Source organism: Salvia splendens, chromosome 8, assembly GCF_004379255.2.
Source record: "Salvia splendens isolate huo1 chromosome 8, SspV2, whole genome shotgun sequence".
In the NCBI taxonomy this organism is placed as follows: Eukaryota; Viridiplantae; Streptophyta; class Magnoliopsida; order Lamiales; family Lamiaceae; genus Salvia; species Salvia splendens.
In genome coordinates this window covers 32,737,841-32,756,207 of record NC_056039.1, presented here as the reverse complement: position 1 = coordinate 32,756,207, position 18,367 = coordinate 32,737,841, and the positions used below count along the sequence as shown (strand labels likewise).

General features: G+C 36.9%; 5 protein-coding genes across 23 annotated transcripts; 3 read left to right on the top strand and 2 right to left on the bottom strand.

Moving 5' to 3' along the window:
* The first annotated feature begins 656 nt into the window (after positions 1 to 656).
* LOC121743139 (pentatricopeptide repeat-containing protein At4g33990-like) lies at positions 657 to 8,435 on the top strand. 18 transcript variants are annotated; one of them, XM_042136355.1, is made up of 9 exons: positions 657 to 875; positions 1,418 to 1,554; positions 1,719 to 1,807; positions 2,046 to 4,584; positions 4,834 to 4,887; positions 6,490 to 6,584; positions 6,655 to 6,717; positions 6,863 to 7,475; positions 7,787 to 8,435. In XM_042136355.1, the coding sequence occupies exons 3-4, from the start codon at positions 1,800 to 1,802 to the stop codon at positions 4,495 to 4,497; spliced, it is 2,460 nt and encodes an 819-aa protein (XP_041992289.1). In that variant the 5' UTR covers positions 657 to 875; positions 1,418 to 1,554; positions 1,719 to 1,799; the 3' UTR covers positions 4,498 to 4,584; positions 4,834 to 4,887; positions 6,490 to 6,584; positions 6,655 to 6,717; positions 6,863 to 7,475; positions 7,787 to 8,435. The 18 variants fall into 18 exon arrangements, with proteins under 18 accessions (XP_041992289.1, XP_041992283.1, XP_041992288.1 ...); XM_042136349.1 differs by having other exon boundaries at positions 4,834 to 6,267; XM_042136354.1 differs by having other exon boundaries at positions 6,490 to 6,717.
* LOC121746108 (putative late blight resistance protein homolog R1A-10) lies at positions 5,374 to 8,298 on the bottom strand. Its single transcript, XM_042140028.1, has 2 exons — positions 6,840 to 8,298; positions 5,374 to 5,562 (listed from the first exon to the last, which is right to left on the bottom strand). The coding sequence occupies exons 1-2, from the start codon at positions 8,296 to 8,298 to the stop codon at positions 5,555 to 5,557; spliced, it is 1,467 nt and encodes a 488-aa protein (XP_041995962.1). The 3' UTR covers positions 5,374 to 5,554.
* Positions 8,436 to 8,829: 394 nt separating the features above from the next.
* On the top strand, positions 8,830 to 11,224 carry LOC121743143. 2 transcript variants are annotated; one of them, XM_042136358.1, is made up of 7 exons: positions 8,830 to 9,057; positions 9,679 to 9,792; positions 9,876 to 10,113; positions 10,214 to 10,328; positions 10,514 to 10,678; positions 10,767 to 10,877; positions 10,994 to 11,224. In XM_042136358.1, the coding sequence occupies exons 1-7, from the start codon at positions 8,959 to 8,961 to the stop codon at positions 11,061 to 11,063; spliced, it is 912 nt and encodes a 303-aa protein (XP_041992292.1). In that variant the 5' UTR covers positions 8,830 to 8,958; the 3' UTR covers positions 11,064 to 11,224. The 2 variants fall into 2 exon arrangements, with proteins under 2 accessions (XP_041992292.1, XP_041992293.1); XM_042136359.1 differs by lacking the exon at positions 10,767 to 10,877 and having other exon boundaries at positions 8,841 to 9,057.
* A 132-nt stretch (positions 11,225 to 11,356) lies between these two features.
* Positions 11,357 to 14,572, top strand: LOC121743146 (protein trichome birefringence-like 43). The gene is made up of 5 exons (XM_042136363.1): positions 11,357 to 11,736; positions 12,583 to 12,754; positions 13,462 to 13,637; positions 13,945 to 14,101; positions 14,238 to 14,572. The coding sequence occupies exons 2-5, from the start codon at positions 12,626 to 12,628 to the stop codon at positions 14,373 to 14,375; spliced, it is 600 nt and encodes a 199-aa protein (XP_041992297.1). The 5' UTR covers positions 11,357 to 11,736; positions 12,583 to 12,625; the 3' UTR covers positions 14,376 to 14,572.
* Positions 14,573 to 14,677: 105 nt separating this feature from the next.
* On the bottom strand, positions 14,678 to 17,920 carry LOC121743144 (ubiquinone biosynthesis O-methyltransferase, mitochondrial-like). The gene is made up of 9 exons (XM_042136360.1): positions 17,703 to 17,920; positions 17,507 to 17,596; positions 17,326 to 17,404; positions 17,011 to 17,088; positions 16,562 to 16,610; positions 16,075 to 16,124; positions 15,667 to 15,816; positions 15,033 to 15,113; positions 14,678 to 14,941 (listed from the first exon to the last, which is right to left on the bottom strand). The coding sequence occupies exons 1-9, from the start codon at positions 17,909 to 17,911 to the stop codon at positions 14,834 to 14,836; spliced, it is 894 nt and encodes a 297-aa protein (XP_041992294.1). The 5' UTR covers positions 17,912 to 17,920; the 3' UTR covers positions 14,678 to 14,833.
* Positions 17,921 to 18,367: the final 447 nt, after the last annotated feature.

Sequence of the window (18,367 nt, the reverse complement as noted above, 5' to 3'; positions counted from 1 at the left end):
GCCCGTTGTAGCAGTCGGTCTATCTCTCGGGACGTACAGGCATCCAAATGTTCGTTCAAACGCCGTTCGTACTTCTCAGTATCCCCACCACTATCACTACTACTACCACCCGCGTTACTCATTTCGCGTTGTTGATCTTGTACAGAAATTAAGATAGAGAGAGTACTTGTTAAAACAAGTGGTGCGAATGAAAATGACTTGCAAATCGCGTATATATAGAGTTCCGAAAATAAAAAATAAATAAAAAACCGCTTGCCGGTCGGGAGGCTGCAATAGAGGCGAGCGGATCGACGAGCGCCCGGGAATCGGCGTGCGCTCGCCGAAATTCTCACCGATTTGGCGCTCGCCGTCTGCAATAGTTCGGCGAGCGCCAAAAATCGGCGAGCCGGTCGCTCGCCTATCATTGGAGATGCTCTAACGGCTTTAAATTAGTGAGTTAAAAATCATAATTAATCGTTTTAATCTGTCAAAATCGGGTTAAAACCATTGACCTTTTAAAAATTGACGACCTATTAGTATATGATCAATTGTGATCCGAGTTAAAATGTTTAGGATGTAAAATTTCAAAAGATAAAGTATTGGACTAAAATTATAGAATGGACATATATTTAGGATTATTTTGAGCCATTACTCTTTTATACTTGCTTCAAAATTAAGGCCTATTCTTCTAGTCCAATATTAAAGAAATAAAATTAAAATTAAATCTCCATTTCTCCTCCATCTCTCTGTCGCCGCGAAATTGCCGCCGCCGTGACCTCCACCTTTGCCACCTTCCTTCTATGTCTAGTTATTGTCTTCTCCCTTCTCCAACTCCATCAATTTGCAGCTCAAGTTCAAGCAAGAAATTCATTCGCTTAATATTACTGTGAACCAAGGTACTGAATTGTTAACTCTAAAACATCTAGAAAGCTTGAAATGATATGTCACTACCTCTGGGAAAACACTGTGAATTATTTCATGAATTTTTGGTGCTTATGTAATCCTAGGATTAAATTGAGCATGTTTCGATTATTAATTTCGAGCCAAATGAATTTCCTAGATTGAATATTTTAAGCCAAATAATTGCTAGATTGAATTGGGGAAGATGGTTTGTAGTCTATTGGTTTTGGCTAAATAAAATTTACTATTATATACGTATTTTTGAGAAGACTTAGACTTGATTTAAACAAGAATGTAAACTAAAAACATAGCCTTTTGGAATAGTTAAAGTGCCCTATAATTTTCTGGGATTATATTGCTTTAAATTGTCGCTTTTGAGTTTTCGTGCTTATTTGTGGTGTTAGGCTGCTTCTGGATTGGCAGTTGAGTATAAGGAGTTTTTAAAAGAAGCTATGAAGTTATCTGGAGAATCATAAAATTTTATTTGTCACTATCAGCTGGTAATACTTTTATTTGTGTTCATTTGCTTGTTATGCAGCTGTTAGAATTATGATGACACGAAGAAGCATTATATGTTCGATAAGGTGATAAATTGTGGAAGTTGTGAGTTTGTCTCTTGACTGAATAAAATGGAAATGCAGTTATGTTTGGAGAAAATAAATGTCAGTCTCTGTGGTAAATTCCATTGAATTCCTTCTGACTTTTAGCCAACTCTCTTTAAAAACATTATATTATATAATCAGACCTTAATATTTAAATGAAAAAAATGGAAGGTTTATATATAATGTTTACCTTGTATTGACAAAAGTATTTATATATGTGTTTGCTTAACTCTAAAGGTGTAAAAGACCCGAGCTCAAGCTACAAAGGAAGGAATAAGGTTCAAGAGTGAGAGAATAAGTAAATCGAAGTTGTTGGGCATGCAAAGGTAGTGTATGCGCATTTTAGAGTTTAATGTCTTTGACTCCGATACGTATTACTACGTGCATATGTGTCTAATGTGCTTGTGAGTTCGAACTTAGAAATATACTTGGGATGTCTTAAACATTTTATATGAAGTATAGTAAAACTCTTCGGTTTGGCACTTCAAATACTACAACTATCTTTTGTTTTGGTTTCTGCTATATTAGTTGTTCATCATTTTAAATTATTTATTTTGTTTGTAGACGACTACCCGTCTGTAAGGGTGGGATTTCTTTAGACTATCTGTCAAGGTCAAGTGGCATCCTCTTCCATTGTTATAGTGTGAGCTGCACTAGAAATTTGGGTTATGGCAATAATGAAAGAACCAGAGAGATTGATGTTGAGGGGCTATTTAGAGCTTGCACAAAACCTGAGGATATCAAGCACCTTCATGCTCTCCTTACTGTATCAGGGAAAGCTAAAAGCTCATTTGTCGCCACCAGGCTTATCAATATGCATTCCTATTTTGGCAATGTTTCCTTGTCTCGGTGTACTTTTGATCAAGTCCGAGACAAGGATTCTTACACTTGGAACTCAATGATATCAGCTTATGTCCGAAACCGCCAGTCCAGTAAAGCAGTGAAATGTGCATTTGAGATGTTGTCAAGAACTGATGTTAGACCTGATTTTCATACTTTCCCCCCTGTGTTGAAAGCTTGTAGTGCTTTAATTGATGGGACAAGCTTGCATTGCTGTATTTTGAAATCAGGGTTGGAATGGGATGTGTTTGTGGCTTCTTCCTTGGTGCATATGTATTGCCGTTTTGAATTTGCTGGTAAAGCATATACAATTTTCAAGGACATGCCATTTCGTGATACAGGATGTTGGAATTCTATGATTTCTGGATTTTTCCAGAATGATAATGCTAAAGAGGCATTAAGTATCTTGGATGACATGTTACTGGAGGGAGTGAAGATGGATTCAGTGACCGTTGCTACTATACTCTCAGTTTGTGCGCAACTGAATGACTTATTAAGGGGGATGTTGATCCATTTATTTGTCATAAAACATGGTTTGGAGTTTAATGTATTTGTTTCCAATGCCTTGATTAATATGTATGCCAAATTTGGTGAATTAAAATGTGTCCTAAACGTCTTTGACCATATGAGTGTCAGAGATATAGTGTCATGGAACTCCATAATTGCAGCATATGAGCAAAATAATCACCCATATGTTGCAATCAAGTTCTTCCATCGGATGCAAGCGAATAAAGTTCAACCAGATTTGCTAACTGTAGTCAGCTTGTCTTCCTGTGTTGCTCAAATGAAGGACCCTTTATGGGTTAAATCTGTTCATGGATTCATCACAAGGAAGTGTTGGATCACAGAAGATATAGTGATTGGAAATGGTGTTATTGACATGTATGCCAAATTAGGTATTACTGATTCTGCACGGAGGGTTTTTGAGAGGCTTTCTTATAAAGATGTGATCTCGTGGAATACAATGATCACGGGCTATGCTCAAAATGGTCTTGCTGCTGATGCTGTTGAGGTATACAATTGGATGAAAGAAAATGAGGATTTGAAACCTAACCAAGGAACACGGGTCGCCATTTTACTGGCATATTCTCATCTTGGAGCTTTGAAAGATGGAATGAAAATCCATGGTGAGGTGCTCAAGGAAAACCTTGAGTTGGATGTCTTTGTCGGTACTTGTCTTGTTGACCTGTATGGGAAATGTGGGAGGTTGAGTGAAGCGATATCCTTATTTTATCAGGTATCTAGGGAAACCTCTGTACCTTGGAATACCATTATCTCATGTCATGGACTTCATGGACTTGGAGAGAAATCATTGAAATTCTTTGAGGAAATGTTAAACGAAGGAGTGAAGCCAGATCACGTGACCTTTTTATCTTTATTGAATGCTTGTAGCCATTCCGGTTTGGTTGATGAGGGAAAATGGTGTTTTCAAGTGATGCAGCAAGAATACAAAATGATGCCTACTTTGAAGCACTATGGTTGTATGGTAGACATGTTTGGTAGGGCTGGACTTTTAGAAACTGCATATAACTTCATTGAGAGCATGCCTATGAAACCTGACGCATCCGTATGGGGAGCTCTGCTTGGCGCTTGCAGAATCCATGGAAATGTGGAGATGGGTAGAAAAGCCTCGAGTCACTTGTTTGAACTTGATTCACAAGATGCTGGACACTATATTTTGCTGTCAAATCTTTATGCAAACTTTGGACGATGGGAAGGGGTGAATGAAGTGAGATCACTGGCTCGGGATAGAGGCTTGTGGAAGACTCCAGGGTGGAGCTCAATTGAACTGAATAACAAGATAGAAGTCTTTTATTCTGGCAATCAGTCTCACCCACAGTATGAAAAGATACTTGAAGAACTAGGAAAAATAAATGCTAAGATAAAAGGCCTTGGTTATACCCCCGACACTAGTTTTGTACTACAGGACGTTGAAGTGGATGAGAAAGAAAATATCCTTGCACACCACAGCGAAAGATTGGCTATTATCTTTGGCATTCTCAACACACCACCTAAAACTTGTATTAGGATATACAAGAATCTGCGTGTATGTGGGGACTGTCATAGTTTCACAAAGCTCATATCAAAACTCACAGAAAGAGAGATTATCGTGAGGGATTCTAATCGTTTCCACCACTTCAAAGATGGGCTTTGTTCCTGTGGTGATTATTGGTGACATGTTGAATAGCTGTCTGAATTGAAAATCTCCATTGATATCGTTATCTGTTCAAGAAGACGAGAAGTTCCCGATGTATCATGTAAGGTAAGGATGCTGATCTCATTTTTTTTTGTTTGTGTTCTCACCGTATGGGTCAAAATGTAAAAAGTACTTCATTTAAAACCTTTTGTTGCGACTCTTAAGTCCTAAAATTACAGGAGAAAGGCACATAAATGATTTAAGAGATTGTCTAGAAATATGAATGATCTAATTCATTGACACCTTACAGTATTCTGCTTTCCTTTGGCTTGGCCTGTGAATATAATATCGTCTTGTTCCTGGATACGGATACAGGGGGATGCATGTGCAAGGCTTAGCCTATTTTGGTGCTCTGTCTATTGAAATGAGGTACTTTTTCAAACTAATTTCTAGTTCATGCTGGTGCGACTTATCTTTAGCAGTTAAGTAATTAAGTTAGCCAAGTACACCGTTGATATATATGTAGCTGCTTTACTCATCTGATCCCCTAGCAGCTGTTATAGTTGCTTCAAAATTTTGTTGTGGGGGAAATTCCTTGATCTCAATAAGCCTGCTGCTGTTTCAAGCTAACCCTCATATTTGTCCTTCTTCTTCATCAGTCCATGTTGCACCTAACTCCACTAGGGTTTCTGGTTGTGTATTATATACTGAGTTTTATCTATGCAATTATCTTCAAGAGAATTTGTGAATACTTCTTGATATTTACTGCCTATTTTGATTTGTTGTTTATCCTTTCTTACAATTCAACTTTTAGCCTCTCTTTTTGGTTAAACTACATATGTGATTCTTGTGTGTGTTTCTGGTTATGAACCTTTTAACATTAAGGAAACAACATAGTATCATATTAGCTTTCAATTACAGAACGATTTGAATTTAACCAATCGAAACAAGTTCCACAATTTACATTACTTAAGAAAACCTCATCAGTGAATGTCTCTTTGATAAAGCATTAACACATATCCATCCTATTTGAATCTGAATCGTGAGGAAGGTAAATCATCCTTGTCATGGATCTTGATCATCATAGCCCTCATCCTCAAAATACTGAAAAAAAGCAAAGATCTACATGTCAATTTCAACCATGCACCTTAAAAGAAAATGCTCTGATAATGTCATATTTAGGTAAAAGGGTTTATACAATCCCTCATCAGAATAAAAACTTCCACTAGATGATGACTTTAAAGCAATGCAGATAACTTGAAGAGTGTAGTTTCCCATATCTTTTTGTTCCTCTCGTATCAGCTCAGCTGACTCCACTAAAGACTTCTTCGCATAACCCTTAATCTCTATCAATTCAAGAGGTGGAATTTCTCCAATATCATTTGGAATCTCATTGAGAAAACTACAAGAATAAAGCAGCAGGCGTTTGAGCCTCGGGAAATGGATGCTTTCAGTGATCAAATGCTCAAACCTCGAATCTTCAACCAGAAGAACTTCTAAGTCTGGAAATGCTCCTTCCCTTGTCTCCCATGTGCCGCCATCACAAGTACAACCTTTTAGTTTAAGTACTTGAAGATTTGGCAATGAACCAACAACAACTATGTCGTTCCAAGGGAATTTCAGCGCCTTCAAAGTCAGCTTCTTCAGCATACTTGGAAAAGTGAACCTATAGTATTTTGGCCGAGATCGTACACAATGGCCTGCATATATTTCCAAATTCTCAAGTTTATGCAGATGTCCCAAATCATCCAAACAAGCTGGAGCTCCACTATGAACACGGCCTGAACAATCAATCTTCAACTTATTCAGGTTTGGAATCATTTTCAGGACCCTTTCACGGCAACTCCAATGAGATACATAGGACAGCGTTTGTAGGCTTTCTAGAGAACAAGCTACTTCATTTGGATCATGAAAATGAATTGTACCATAAAAGTAAACATGTCTTAACTGTGGCATGCCCCAACTCAACCAGATATCATAAGCTTTGGCAAAGCCGTGCTTGGTTTGCTCACGAATGATCAAAGTTTGCAGATTTTGAAGCTTTGATAAGGTTGTAGGAATGCCATGAACAAATCTAATGTCAAGATATCTTAAATGGAAGAGCTCATACAATTGAGCTGGAAATGGTGAGCATTCCACATCAACTACTTCTGCATCAAACACTCTCAGCAATCTGACTCTCTTGAGACACTCCAGATTTACCAAACGGTATGTGGAGCATTTGATGGAATGGATGGTTGAGCCATCACATCTCGAAAGGTAACTTAGATAGGAAGAATTAATGCTTACACGGCGTTGATTTCTTATTCTCTCTGTGAAATTAATCTCCTCGAAATATCTATACGCAACATTAAAGGAAAACTTGCTTAAAAAGAACTTACTTTCATGAGCTTTTCTTATGCAGAAATCCCTCATCAGATCGTGGAGACGACAACTTTTGACTCCGCCATTACATTTCCTCTTTGTGATCAAAACAAGGTTTCTCTTGACGAGATCCTCCAAGCACTCTTCTCCCACCTTTTCAAAGGATTCAGAGTCTATTGGATATCTCACAAAGCCCTCAGCGACCCATAATTTGATGAGTTTCTGTGCCTGGATCTCATGATCTTCCGGAAAGGATCCCATGTACAAGAAACATGGCCTCAAATATTGAGGTAAGTGGACATAGCTCAAAGATAGTATATCTCCAATCTGTCCATGTTCCACAGTATCTGCAAGTTTCACATTCTCAGCAATGTTCTTCCACGAAGCTCGATCCCGCCTGGCTGTGGATAGAAGTCCAGCAATCACCACAATAGCAAGAGGCAACCCTTTGCACCTTCCTGCAATCTCCTTCCCAATGCTTTCCAATTCGCGAGGAAAATCTTCATCTGCAAACACCTTCTGCTTCAAATGATTCCAACTTTGGTCTGCATCCAATAATCCCAACTCGTAGAGCTTGCACGAAGGATCGGGGTAGGAAGCCACACCATACAACCTTGTGGTTAGCATGACACGGCTTCCATTACCATTATCAGGTAGCACTCCTCTAACTATATCCCATGCTTCTGTGCTCCACATATCATCCATCACAACCAAATATCTCCTTCCCATTAAAATTTGGTGCACTAATACATCATCATTGGTTTTTTTCTTTTCATCTTTGGTTTTTTTCTTTTCATCTTTGTTGAACTCTTTCAAGCACTCTAGGATGTTTGAAAGTATTCTCTGTGCACTGTAATCTTGTGATATAGTAACCCAAACCCGAATCTCAAATTTCTCCATGATTAATTGATCATCATAAACACTTTTGGCTAGAGTAGTTTTACCGATGCCACCCATGCCACAGATAGGGATGACATACAGCTTTTTGGATGGCTCTCCACAGATCCGGTCCTTTAGATCCAACACATACTCTTCCAAACAAACCATGTCATCTTTGTGAATGAGAGGAGCAGTTGAAGTTGATGATGAGCTATGAGCACCACGTTGAATGCTTTTATATCTCGAGGTATCTTCAATTTCATTCACTTCTTTATCGATCAAATCAATCTCCTTGATCACATTTTGCAGCTGTGCTAGTTCATGTTTTTCACTTGGATGGTCTTCATCAGGAGTTGGATAAACATTTTCCAACGCAAGATATTCTAAGATATCTTCTGCTGCATTTGCTAAATCCCTCATTCTCCCTTCCAAACTGTTGAATTTGTCTGGAAAGTTATCGAGGAAGTCTTGAAAGGGAGTGACATATTCAAGGAGAGGTGTGATTTGTTGATTCTCTTCAAGGGAGATGGAATATAGATTACTATTGAGGGTTTGGTTTATAGTGTTTGTGAGGGAGACAAGAGCTGCATAAGCCATCTCTGTTCATACAGAGAAAAAAGTTGCTCAGCTTGATTGGTGTTTCATTTTTTTCATACAAAGGTTGAATGTGTGGTGTTAAGAAAAAGGGGATATCCACTTGATTTGTTTATACTACTATTTCTTTTTATTTCTCACTTTCACACTAGTAGGAGTATTTATTATCACCTAGTTGATTAATTTCTCCCATTTATACTTGTACAATATATTCCACATGGTTTGGTTTTGAACCCTATCTTTTATATACACCAATTGTAGCACATGTAAATTAAATATAGTCGGCAGAAAAGTCACTAGTTATATAGTTGTATGAAAATTTGAATTTATAAATTACTCCATCCTAGAGTGGAACAAATGGCATGCTTGAAAATTGATCTTAATTTAATCAATATTTCACCGGATAATTCCCTAAAAAATAATTTCAGAGCAAGAAAATGACACGTCACAGCTTCAAGAATGTTCTCGATATTTTTGGAGGGAGATTTTTTCTCTCTCTGTGAATGAGTCAATCGTGCTTTTCTGGGCTCAAATCATTGAATTCACAAAAAATCAACATATCACATCACAATGGCAAAAATATCTCGAAATCCAATCTTAAATTGAGCAATTCCTTCAGCAGAAACGCTGCAGTGTGGTTGGTTTTACAAAGTGTTTGTGAAAATGGAGAGTGAAATTGTGAGGAGAAGAGCGAATATTATTGCATTCCACTTAGCTATTCATGAAGATATATCAGCCACTGCTACACACGTTTTCCCCATGGTAATTGCACTTTCCCCAATTTTTTCGTTATATGCTGTTTATTCAATTAAAATATCGCAGTTTCTACTCTGAAATCGTCGATATCATTAAGCATCGGTTTCTGGTTGTGTATTATACTGAGTTTTGTTTTATCTATGCAATTATCTTCAATAATTATTGATATTTACTGCCAATTCTGATTTGTTTTGGTTCTTTATTTATGGCTAAGCTTTTAGCCTCCTTTTTAGTTTAAACTACTACATATGGATTCTTGTGTATCTTCTTGAGATATAGATAGAGAGAGAGCTCTGTTCAGAATAAGAATGAAAAGGAAAATGTAAGATTACCATTTATGATAGAAATTTGAATGTATTAGTGTTTCATTTCTACTAAAAAAGGAGAGATCTTGCTCATTGAAATTGTGCATTTAGAAATTATTTTTATAAACAGGTTAAAACAGAAAGTATAGTGAAGATCTCATAAGAATATCTGTTATTCGATGATTTTGTTTTTTTGATATTTTCTTTATAGATGTAGGTTACAAGAGGATATGTATATGTCTCTGTTTCATGCTTCTTTTCTTTCCTCAGTCTTATGACAATATGTTTTAACAGTTTTCCACTTCTTGATTCACATTTTTAGAGGTGTAGCAATAGTCTGAACTCTGTCATCCGGAGATACGACAACAGGATGTACTTTGCTCGGCAAGGAACGAGTTCTCAAGGTTGCTACATGAGACAGGCTTTACATGAACAGGTCCCCTTGATGTTTATGTAACTTTTTTTCCATGTTGATCCATTCAAAAGGGTGTTGTACATACTCCTTTTTTCGCGTTACAGGGGAACTACGTGCAACCCAGCATTCCTTCACAATCCACGGATTCTGGAAAAAAGGGATCTGCTTCCCTTGATGCACCATCATATTCTAGACCTGCTCAAGTGGACCCTTTCAAAATGGATCAAGGTTGCGGGTATACTGACCCTTCTTCAGAAGGTCCTGTGTTTGCAAGGCCAACTACTGAAGAAGGGAAGCCCGTGTTCCAGTCTGTGGAAAAGGCTCGTAATGTTGCACAAACAGGTGAGTGACTAGTTGTTTGGATTGCTCTCGTGGAAATATGAATTCCAATTGGTTTGAAGAGAATGATGCATTGTTTTGTGGATTTTACCTCATTCTACAGGATCTGAGTGGTCACCGAGAATGGATGTTGTAGAATCTGGATTCAATTATGTCATCACGCTAGAAGTTCCCGGTGTTAGCAGGGACAATGTGAAGGTAGAGGTTGATGACCAAAGGTATGCTTTCATCTTTGTGATTCATTTCAACCTTCATAACTCCAGCTTCATACTTGCTATAGTTAGATTTGTGTTTTTATCTTGTCTATGTCATGGATTTTTCCTTCGTCATGAAGTGAAAGATCTGAATGCTGCATTGAGTCTCCGATTTAGTTGAGGCCTAATGATGAATTGTTATCTGACAGCCTGGTTATAAGTGGCAACCGGCTAAATTGGTCGTGTGGTGGAGGACGCTGTTCCAACGAGCCGATCATGGCTTATCACATAAGAGAGATTTCACAGGGGCCATATCACATTGTTTGGCCACTTCCTGTTAACGCACAAAAGGATAATGTATCAGCAGAAATTCAGTAAGTTTCAGCTTTTATTCGCGGTTGGAGTTCTCTTTCATTCCACAGATATTTGAAGTATGCTTCCGTTTTCTGATGGTTTTAATAGACCTCTTGTCAATGTTGTGACATGCAAGAAAATAGAGCACCATTTCAACTCATATATGCTTGTTATTCTTGTCATCTGTTCGTTCGATGCAATCAATCGTTTACTAGCAAAGTAAGGAGAATTCAAATGTATAGTTGTCTCAAAAATCTAGTAATTCTGTCTGTGTAAAAGTGCTTCCTTTGTCTCCTCTCAAATTATAATCTGATGAGGATGTGTTTGTGGTGCAGGGACGGGCTGCTTTGCATTACGATCCCCAAACTTTCCGGGCTGCGGTGGCTGAGGAAGGCATACATGTAGGTCTAAATATACAGATAGCTGTTCTGTGTTACCAAACAGCAATGTGTGTGTGTGTTTAATAACTAGTTATCATAAAGAGATATGTATATGTATATGTATACGCTTGCATGTTTTCTTTGGTTTCTAAAATAAAAGGTTAAATAAATGAAAATCCTGTACAACATTCGTCTCTCCCGGCGGCCATGGTTGTGCCTCTCTGCTGATCGACCGTTTATATAAGTATGATTTTCCGACTGCCATACATCACCATCAATTTCTCCGAAATTAGGACCCTTAAGAGAATTGCAAAACATTAAAAATTGTGATTTTTAATTTCTAGTTTCAAAAGTTAAGAATTTGTTCAGAAGTCAGCCGAACTATATGATTTAAATGACAATTCTCCAAATGGTGTCGTTTTGTTCACATAACGTTTTGTCCGCATAAAATTTTTATGATTGCCACATTACCAATAATTTCACCAAAATTATGACCTGTGCAATGGGACAATTCTAAAATACTCCCTCTGTCTCAAGGTAGTTGAAGAATTTCTTTTAGACACGAGATTTATGTAATTGATATGTTAGAGATTAAAGTAGGGACATGAGATTTATGTAATTGAGGTGGCAGTTCGACTGCCAAGGGGGCCGCCCCGCTACCGGTGGCAGCCCTCCGCCGACGGTTGCCTTCTTCCCCGGTAACTTATTTATTTATTGTACTTTGTTATTTTATACAAAGTTCTGTTTGCATTTGATATGACTCTTTTATATATGTAACGTTGCAATTGTAAAAATTAAATACGGCTTAGGTAATTAATATCCTGCCATTCAATAAAACGAGAGAATTATAAATCTTTAAAATCATGAATAGAAACGTCACGGCAAATAGAGTCATTGTAAGTAATTATAAGTTAAAATTATAAATTTTGAATATTTCATCAGTTAATTAGTTAAATTTTATATAAGAAATTATAATAAAAATATGATTTTTTGGATATCTTTTTAAATTTCTATAATTTTTGTTTTGATTTTAATAGAATTGTTATTACATATTTTATTGGGTAAAATGTCTGGCTCTACCACTTATTTTGTATTAGGCGGTTTTAATATTGGTCCTGATTGTGGATGAATACCGTCTACATCTTTAAGTTAAGAATTTAATCAATAATTTGGTAGAATGTTATTTTCATTATTTCATAGCATTTGTTCATTTCTGGTGTAACGTTATTTTCATATCCTTTTGTCAATTTCTGTCCACATTTTTTTCTTTCTTTTCAATCGGTCTTTAAATTGTTATTGATTGTGTTAATCTTTACATCATCTACTAGATATGACTTAATAATAGTCTTTGCTGGATTTTAAAAGCCTTAATTTCACAAACAACTTAGGTTGGTCTTGTCGATGGAGTGAGCGACCTCATGACTCAGACTTCACTTGTTAGAGTTTTATCAAATGCGATTAATAATCCACATGATTTATACTAGTACCTTTTATTATTTCTTTCATGTACATATGTATCTAAATAAATAATTGGATTATTGTAGGTTGAATGGTGAGTAATTTTTTAGAAAATTAAAGGGCAAACAGATGATGTTTGTTGGAGATTCTCTAAGTCTTAATCAATGGCAATCTCTTTCATGCATGCTTCATGTGCTTGTACCTCATGCTAAGTACACCACCAAGACTGTACAAGGCCTCTCTACTTTCACATTTCATGTAAGATTAATCACACTTTTATCTTCGAAATTTTTTTTACTCATGTTTTGCCATTTGAGATAAATATTCGTTTAGATATTCACATGTGAGTCGCTCCATATTGAAAATATAAAGTAGAAACAGATCAATTTAAATACCTTTTTCACTCCTATCATCAGTTGGTTTCAGGATAAAACTTGCTCACTAGAGTTTAGTTGGTTTCCCCTGTTTGTATTAGGTGCGCTTCAAACTATGAGACCATGTCTACCCCAGTGCAATCTAACATAGTATCGATGTGACGAGGCATGAGTTGTCATATTCAGATATTAACTAATAGAATGAGGGGACTTGTTGAGGTATTCACATATTAGTTTGTTCCAAATCGAAAATATAAAGTAAGAAGGTATTAACTTAAAATACATAATAACCAACTTATTCTCTTTATGTACTAGGTACGCTTCAATGAATGAGGCTCTGTAAAATCTAACATCTCCAAGAAATTATCACTAGCTACTCCGTGCAATCTCACCTAGCCTTTGTAAAATCTAACATCTATCGCAAAAGATTATTACTAAAAGAAACATACTAAACTTCGTAAAATCTACCATCTCCCAAAGATTATTACTACAGTCTTTGAAAAATCTAACAACTCCAAGAGATTATTACTATAGTCATGTGACTCATGTCATGTGTATAGTTATGATGTGTGTGTGTGTGTCTATATATAGGATTACGATGTGTCGCTAAAGTTCTACAGAAATGCATTCTTGGTGGATATAAAGAATGAGGAAAGAGGGAGGGTGTTAATGTTGGATTCTCTAAGTTCAAGCCAAATTTGGGAAGGAATGGACTATGTTATTTTTGACTCTTGGCATTGGTGGCTCCACTCCGGCAGGAAACAACCGTAAGGATTTCTTTTTCTATTTTCCCTCGAAAGTTATTTCGTATATATCCCTCCGATCTCAAGTTAATCGGCCATTTCTTGTCAGCATGAGATTTAAGAAAATAGTACTAGTGTTTAATGAAATATGTAGAGAGAATAAAATTAGATAAAGAATAAAGTAGATCAATGAATAAAGAGTGAACTAGAAATGACTCGTTTAACTTGGGACATCCCAAAAAGAAATATGAGTTGGTTAAGTTGGGACGAATGAAGTGGTAATTAATACTAGTACAAATTTCTTACATGTTTGCATTTGGCTTGGTCTCAGTTGGGATTGGGTTGTGTACGGAAACACGACTGTGAAAGACCTAGACCGTATGGTTGCGTATGAGAAAGCACTCAACACATGGGCCAAATGGATCGATTCCAACATTGATCCAACCAAAACTCAAGTATTCTTCCAGGGCGTTTCGCGATCACGACTCGTAAGAAAATAACAAATCAACTTATGATTTTCCGTGCAATTTATAAAACTAGTGATATGGGCTAAACGAAAGTGATGCTCACAAATGATACTCACATAGAATATGTAGCATAACATTTCTATATGGTCATGAAAAGGTGCACGGGGCATACGGAACCATTAAAAAGTCCAGGAAGCCCTCACCCAGCAGAGGTGGTGCTGGAGAAAGTTCTGGGAGCAATGGACAAAGATGTCTATTTACAGAGGATCACAGGATTATCACAGTTGAGAATTGATGGACATCCATCTGTTTATGGGCATGGAAGCCATAGGGATTTGGACTGCACCCATTGGTGTCTAAGCGGAGTTCCTGACATTTGGAATGAACTCTTAAATGCCTCTACTAATTAGTCCATTATGAAATTGAGCAATTTGTCAATTGTAATACTATTATTATTGTTGTTGTTATTGATAAAGAATGTATGTTTGTATACTTTGCTTTGCATATACAGTAAAACCTCTGTAAACTAATATTGTTGGGATTGGAGAATTTTATTAATTTAGAGAAATTTAATGTATACACAAATGATCATTAAAATTTCGGGAGTAGTATATTAGTTATTGATGAAAAGTAGTATGCAAAAACAAAGTTTTATATTGCTACTGTATTTCGAAGAATGTATACTAACATAAGATAATCATGTGTAATTGGAAGTTTTTCAGTATTCTCAAATCCTGCACTATTTCGCCTGATCTATCCACAGTTCTTTGTGCCGTATGCAATGAAATTTACACCGATATCGTCAGAGAGAGACCATCGCCCTGTCAGGGGGTTGTAGACGAACCCAGCCATCTCTTGGACCTGGAAGCGGGAAGATAATGCAAGCAGCAGTTTACATCGCGTGAATTAAAGGAAACACTACAAAAAGAATGGAGATTTGCTTCGGACTTACAGAAACTGAAGCTCGCTGAAGAATTAGGACTAGCTCTTCTGGAGTAAGAAAGCGTGACCAGTCATGCGTCCCCGCTGGTAGCTGAAAGATTTTATGCATGTTAGGATACAGTGCCTAGATATGGACCTCACGAAGCGAAGTGCCAAAACTAGACCTCTGCATAGTTCGAGTTTATAAAGCATGCTTTGCCAAAACGATTATGGGCGTGTAATCCCCCAATAATCCAAGTAACTATTGAAGATATTATAGAGAAGAAAAATGAAGGATGCAGGATGATGAAGAATACTATTGCATTATGTGGTCGGTGATTGTACAGAAAACAAGATCAAACATATGACTGCAGTGTCCAAAATATATCTGACGCCATTCTATTGTTTTTCTTCTCTTATTATGGCCAACCACACAACTCATGTCTAACTAAATCCTAGTCGAACTTTTGGAGAAACCTTGGACACTTTTCAGAGATTGTAATAGATCAAAAGTTGAACTCACAGGCTGTGATATTTCAGTATGGATGAATAACAGAAAGAATAAATGTACAACTTTCTGTTTCTTTTTTTTTTGGTAGGATTGACATCTTCGTGGTGACCAAGCATGTCTTAACCACGTCAAGCAATATGGAAAAGTAGCATACCCAACGCAAGAGATATTCTGCCACAACGATAGTTGTTGCATATGCTCTCATTGATCGATTTATCGTTGAGATCAGAGTAGCTCCACCATTCTCGGTCAAATCTGACAACGATTTGCAGAAATCAGCAGGATTTGCCACATGCTCGATTACCTGGATAGCATGAAAACAATCAGATGGACATCTCCACAAATCTAAGTAGCACGGGAAGGCGACAAATATAGATGCATAGATTTCATATTATAATCTTGAAGAGCAATCGGCTCAGTCATGATTTGTGAAAGAGCAGATGATATGGATTTACTGAATTTTGATGAAAAAAAAAACTGCACATGGGAGATCAAAATAATCCCTAGTATTGTTGACTACCAGACCATTATAACATCTTCGTTTAAAACATTAATAGCGTACCTCAAGTGCAAGTACAGCATCAAATTTCCTATGCTCTTCCACCAATTTCTCTGTCAAAATATAGAAGTAGCATCAGCTTCGGAAGAATAGGTATAGATATCCAGAAAGTAAATCTTTTAAAATGAATCAAATAATATGTCTACAAACGTTAATTCCCAGAAAATGCGCATACCACATACAATCACCAAGAAATTCTTCAAAAATAAAGAGGGCTGATTAACAGCATGATGGAAAACTACAACATACATGGTTATACGTCATATTTTTGTCTAGCACTAACATCCTTTGATACATAATGAGAAAATACTTTTTTTGCCTCACAAATGATAGCGATTAATGACTACATGAGCTTTACCGAGTTATAATACACAAATACAAAATCATTAATTTTCCACGCTCAAGAGAGTGACTAAAATATGTAAAAGAAATAAATATAATTAATCAATCATTTTAACCTTCACATTGAAAATAGAAGTATGACATATACCAGCTGTTGTACAAAGATAGTCAATAGTGGAAGTTGTTGGATCCAAATCCTGCAAAACATATACACTCTCACTGGCATAAACAATAGGATAAGTTTTTTTTTGTTATATAAATGGCATGCTATTTTTAAGTATAAGGAGACAGGTTGATAAAAGGTAAAAGTTTCAGTTCATCCCCATAATGTCATGCAGGGAACAAATCAAGAAGTTCAACAAACCGGGAATTAAACATTATTACCATTCTTAAATCAGTTTTTGTTCCACTGTGACAGTTTTGTGAATATATTGATGGATGGAAATATTCAATTTTAATTTTCTCAAATTGCAATCATCCTCTTCTACTAGTTTGCCTCCCATGTTCCAGTATTCCAGTAATCCACATATGGTTGCATGAAACTAAATTACATGCATTATCATAAAACCATACAATAACCAAACAAATAACACATACCGCATGAAGCTGAGCAAACTTGATATTCTTTTCCACAGCATCAACTCCTGTAACACTTGCGCCCATCCGTGCTAAAGGCTGAAATATGATAAAAATGGACATTGAATTCCAGAAAGGAGTCATCATAAAACACGAATGAATACTGGTAGAAAATACTACGGCTACATTTCATGAATCATTATGTAAAAGTATACCTCCATTGATAACCAATTCACAAAATTCGAAGAACAATTTTCAGCAAACAACTACTCCAAATATCTATCAATGAATCATGCCAACTTTCAAGGTCACCAAAGTAGTTAAAAGTTATACTACCTCAGACAAAATCCCTCCTCCACAACCAATATCCACAAATTTCAATCCTTCAAATGGCCTCAAACAGGATGGATCCTTCCTGAAACGTGTTTCAATAAGCAATACTCAATTTTCCACCTCAAAGAGGGGGAAAATACTTAATACAGAAACAAGTAAAAATGCAAAAGCAAACTAAAATTACCCAAAATGTCGGCACAACGTGGACCTAATAAACGCAAGCCTCGTCGGATTCATCGCATGCAGCGGCTTGAACGGTCCTTCAGCATCCCACCTAACACCAATTCCACAAATTGACAAAGCAACAAAACATGATCAAGCGAAATCTTCAAAATTAACAAACAGAAGATGCAATTCCTCTTTTAAGAAAAATCGAAAACCATGTCTCGGCAATGGCGGCGAACTTCTTCAGCTCATCTTCATTCAAAGAACTTTTTGAAGGTACATTAGCCGCCGGTGGAGGAGTAGAAGCCGGAACGGCCGAAGCTGCCGAATAACGCCGGCTTTGGAGCTTATTCGCGGGCTGTGAACTACGACCAACGGGCCGGGCTAGCAATCGGGCTCGGGCTAAAATATGTTTAGATGTCATCGTCGAAAATGGAAGAAAATGCAGGAGGCTTTTTGGAATACAACACTTGGAAAGAAAAGAGATAATGGGCCGGGCCAGAAGCTACCTGTAAATCAAATTGGGCCAGGCTTTCGGTTAGTTATTGGGCCTATTGAACGGCATATACCAAAAATAGGTGATTTAAAAAAATATAACTACGCCCAATTTTTTTACTTGAAATTAGCTACTCACTGCTAACAAAACTAATTGGTATAGTAAAAATGAAACAAGAGATATTCAAGTTGAATATAATTTTCAAATTCACATTTCTTACGTTGGATTATTCATTTGCAAATATCTCAACAAGATGCAATTACGATTATCGGTGTGGGCGAGCTACGACTTGGTGGGATGCCATCTATCTTGGTAGGGGTATCGGGTAATTTCCAACCCGACCAAAACGGGAAACGGGACGGGATCTGGTATTCATATTTTGGT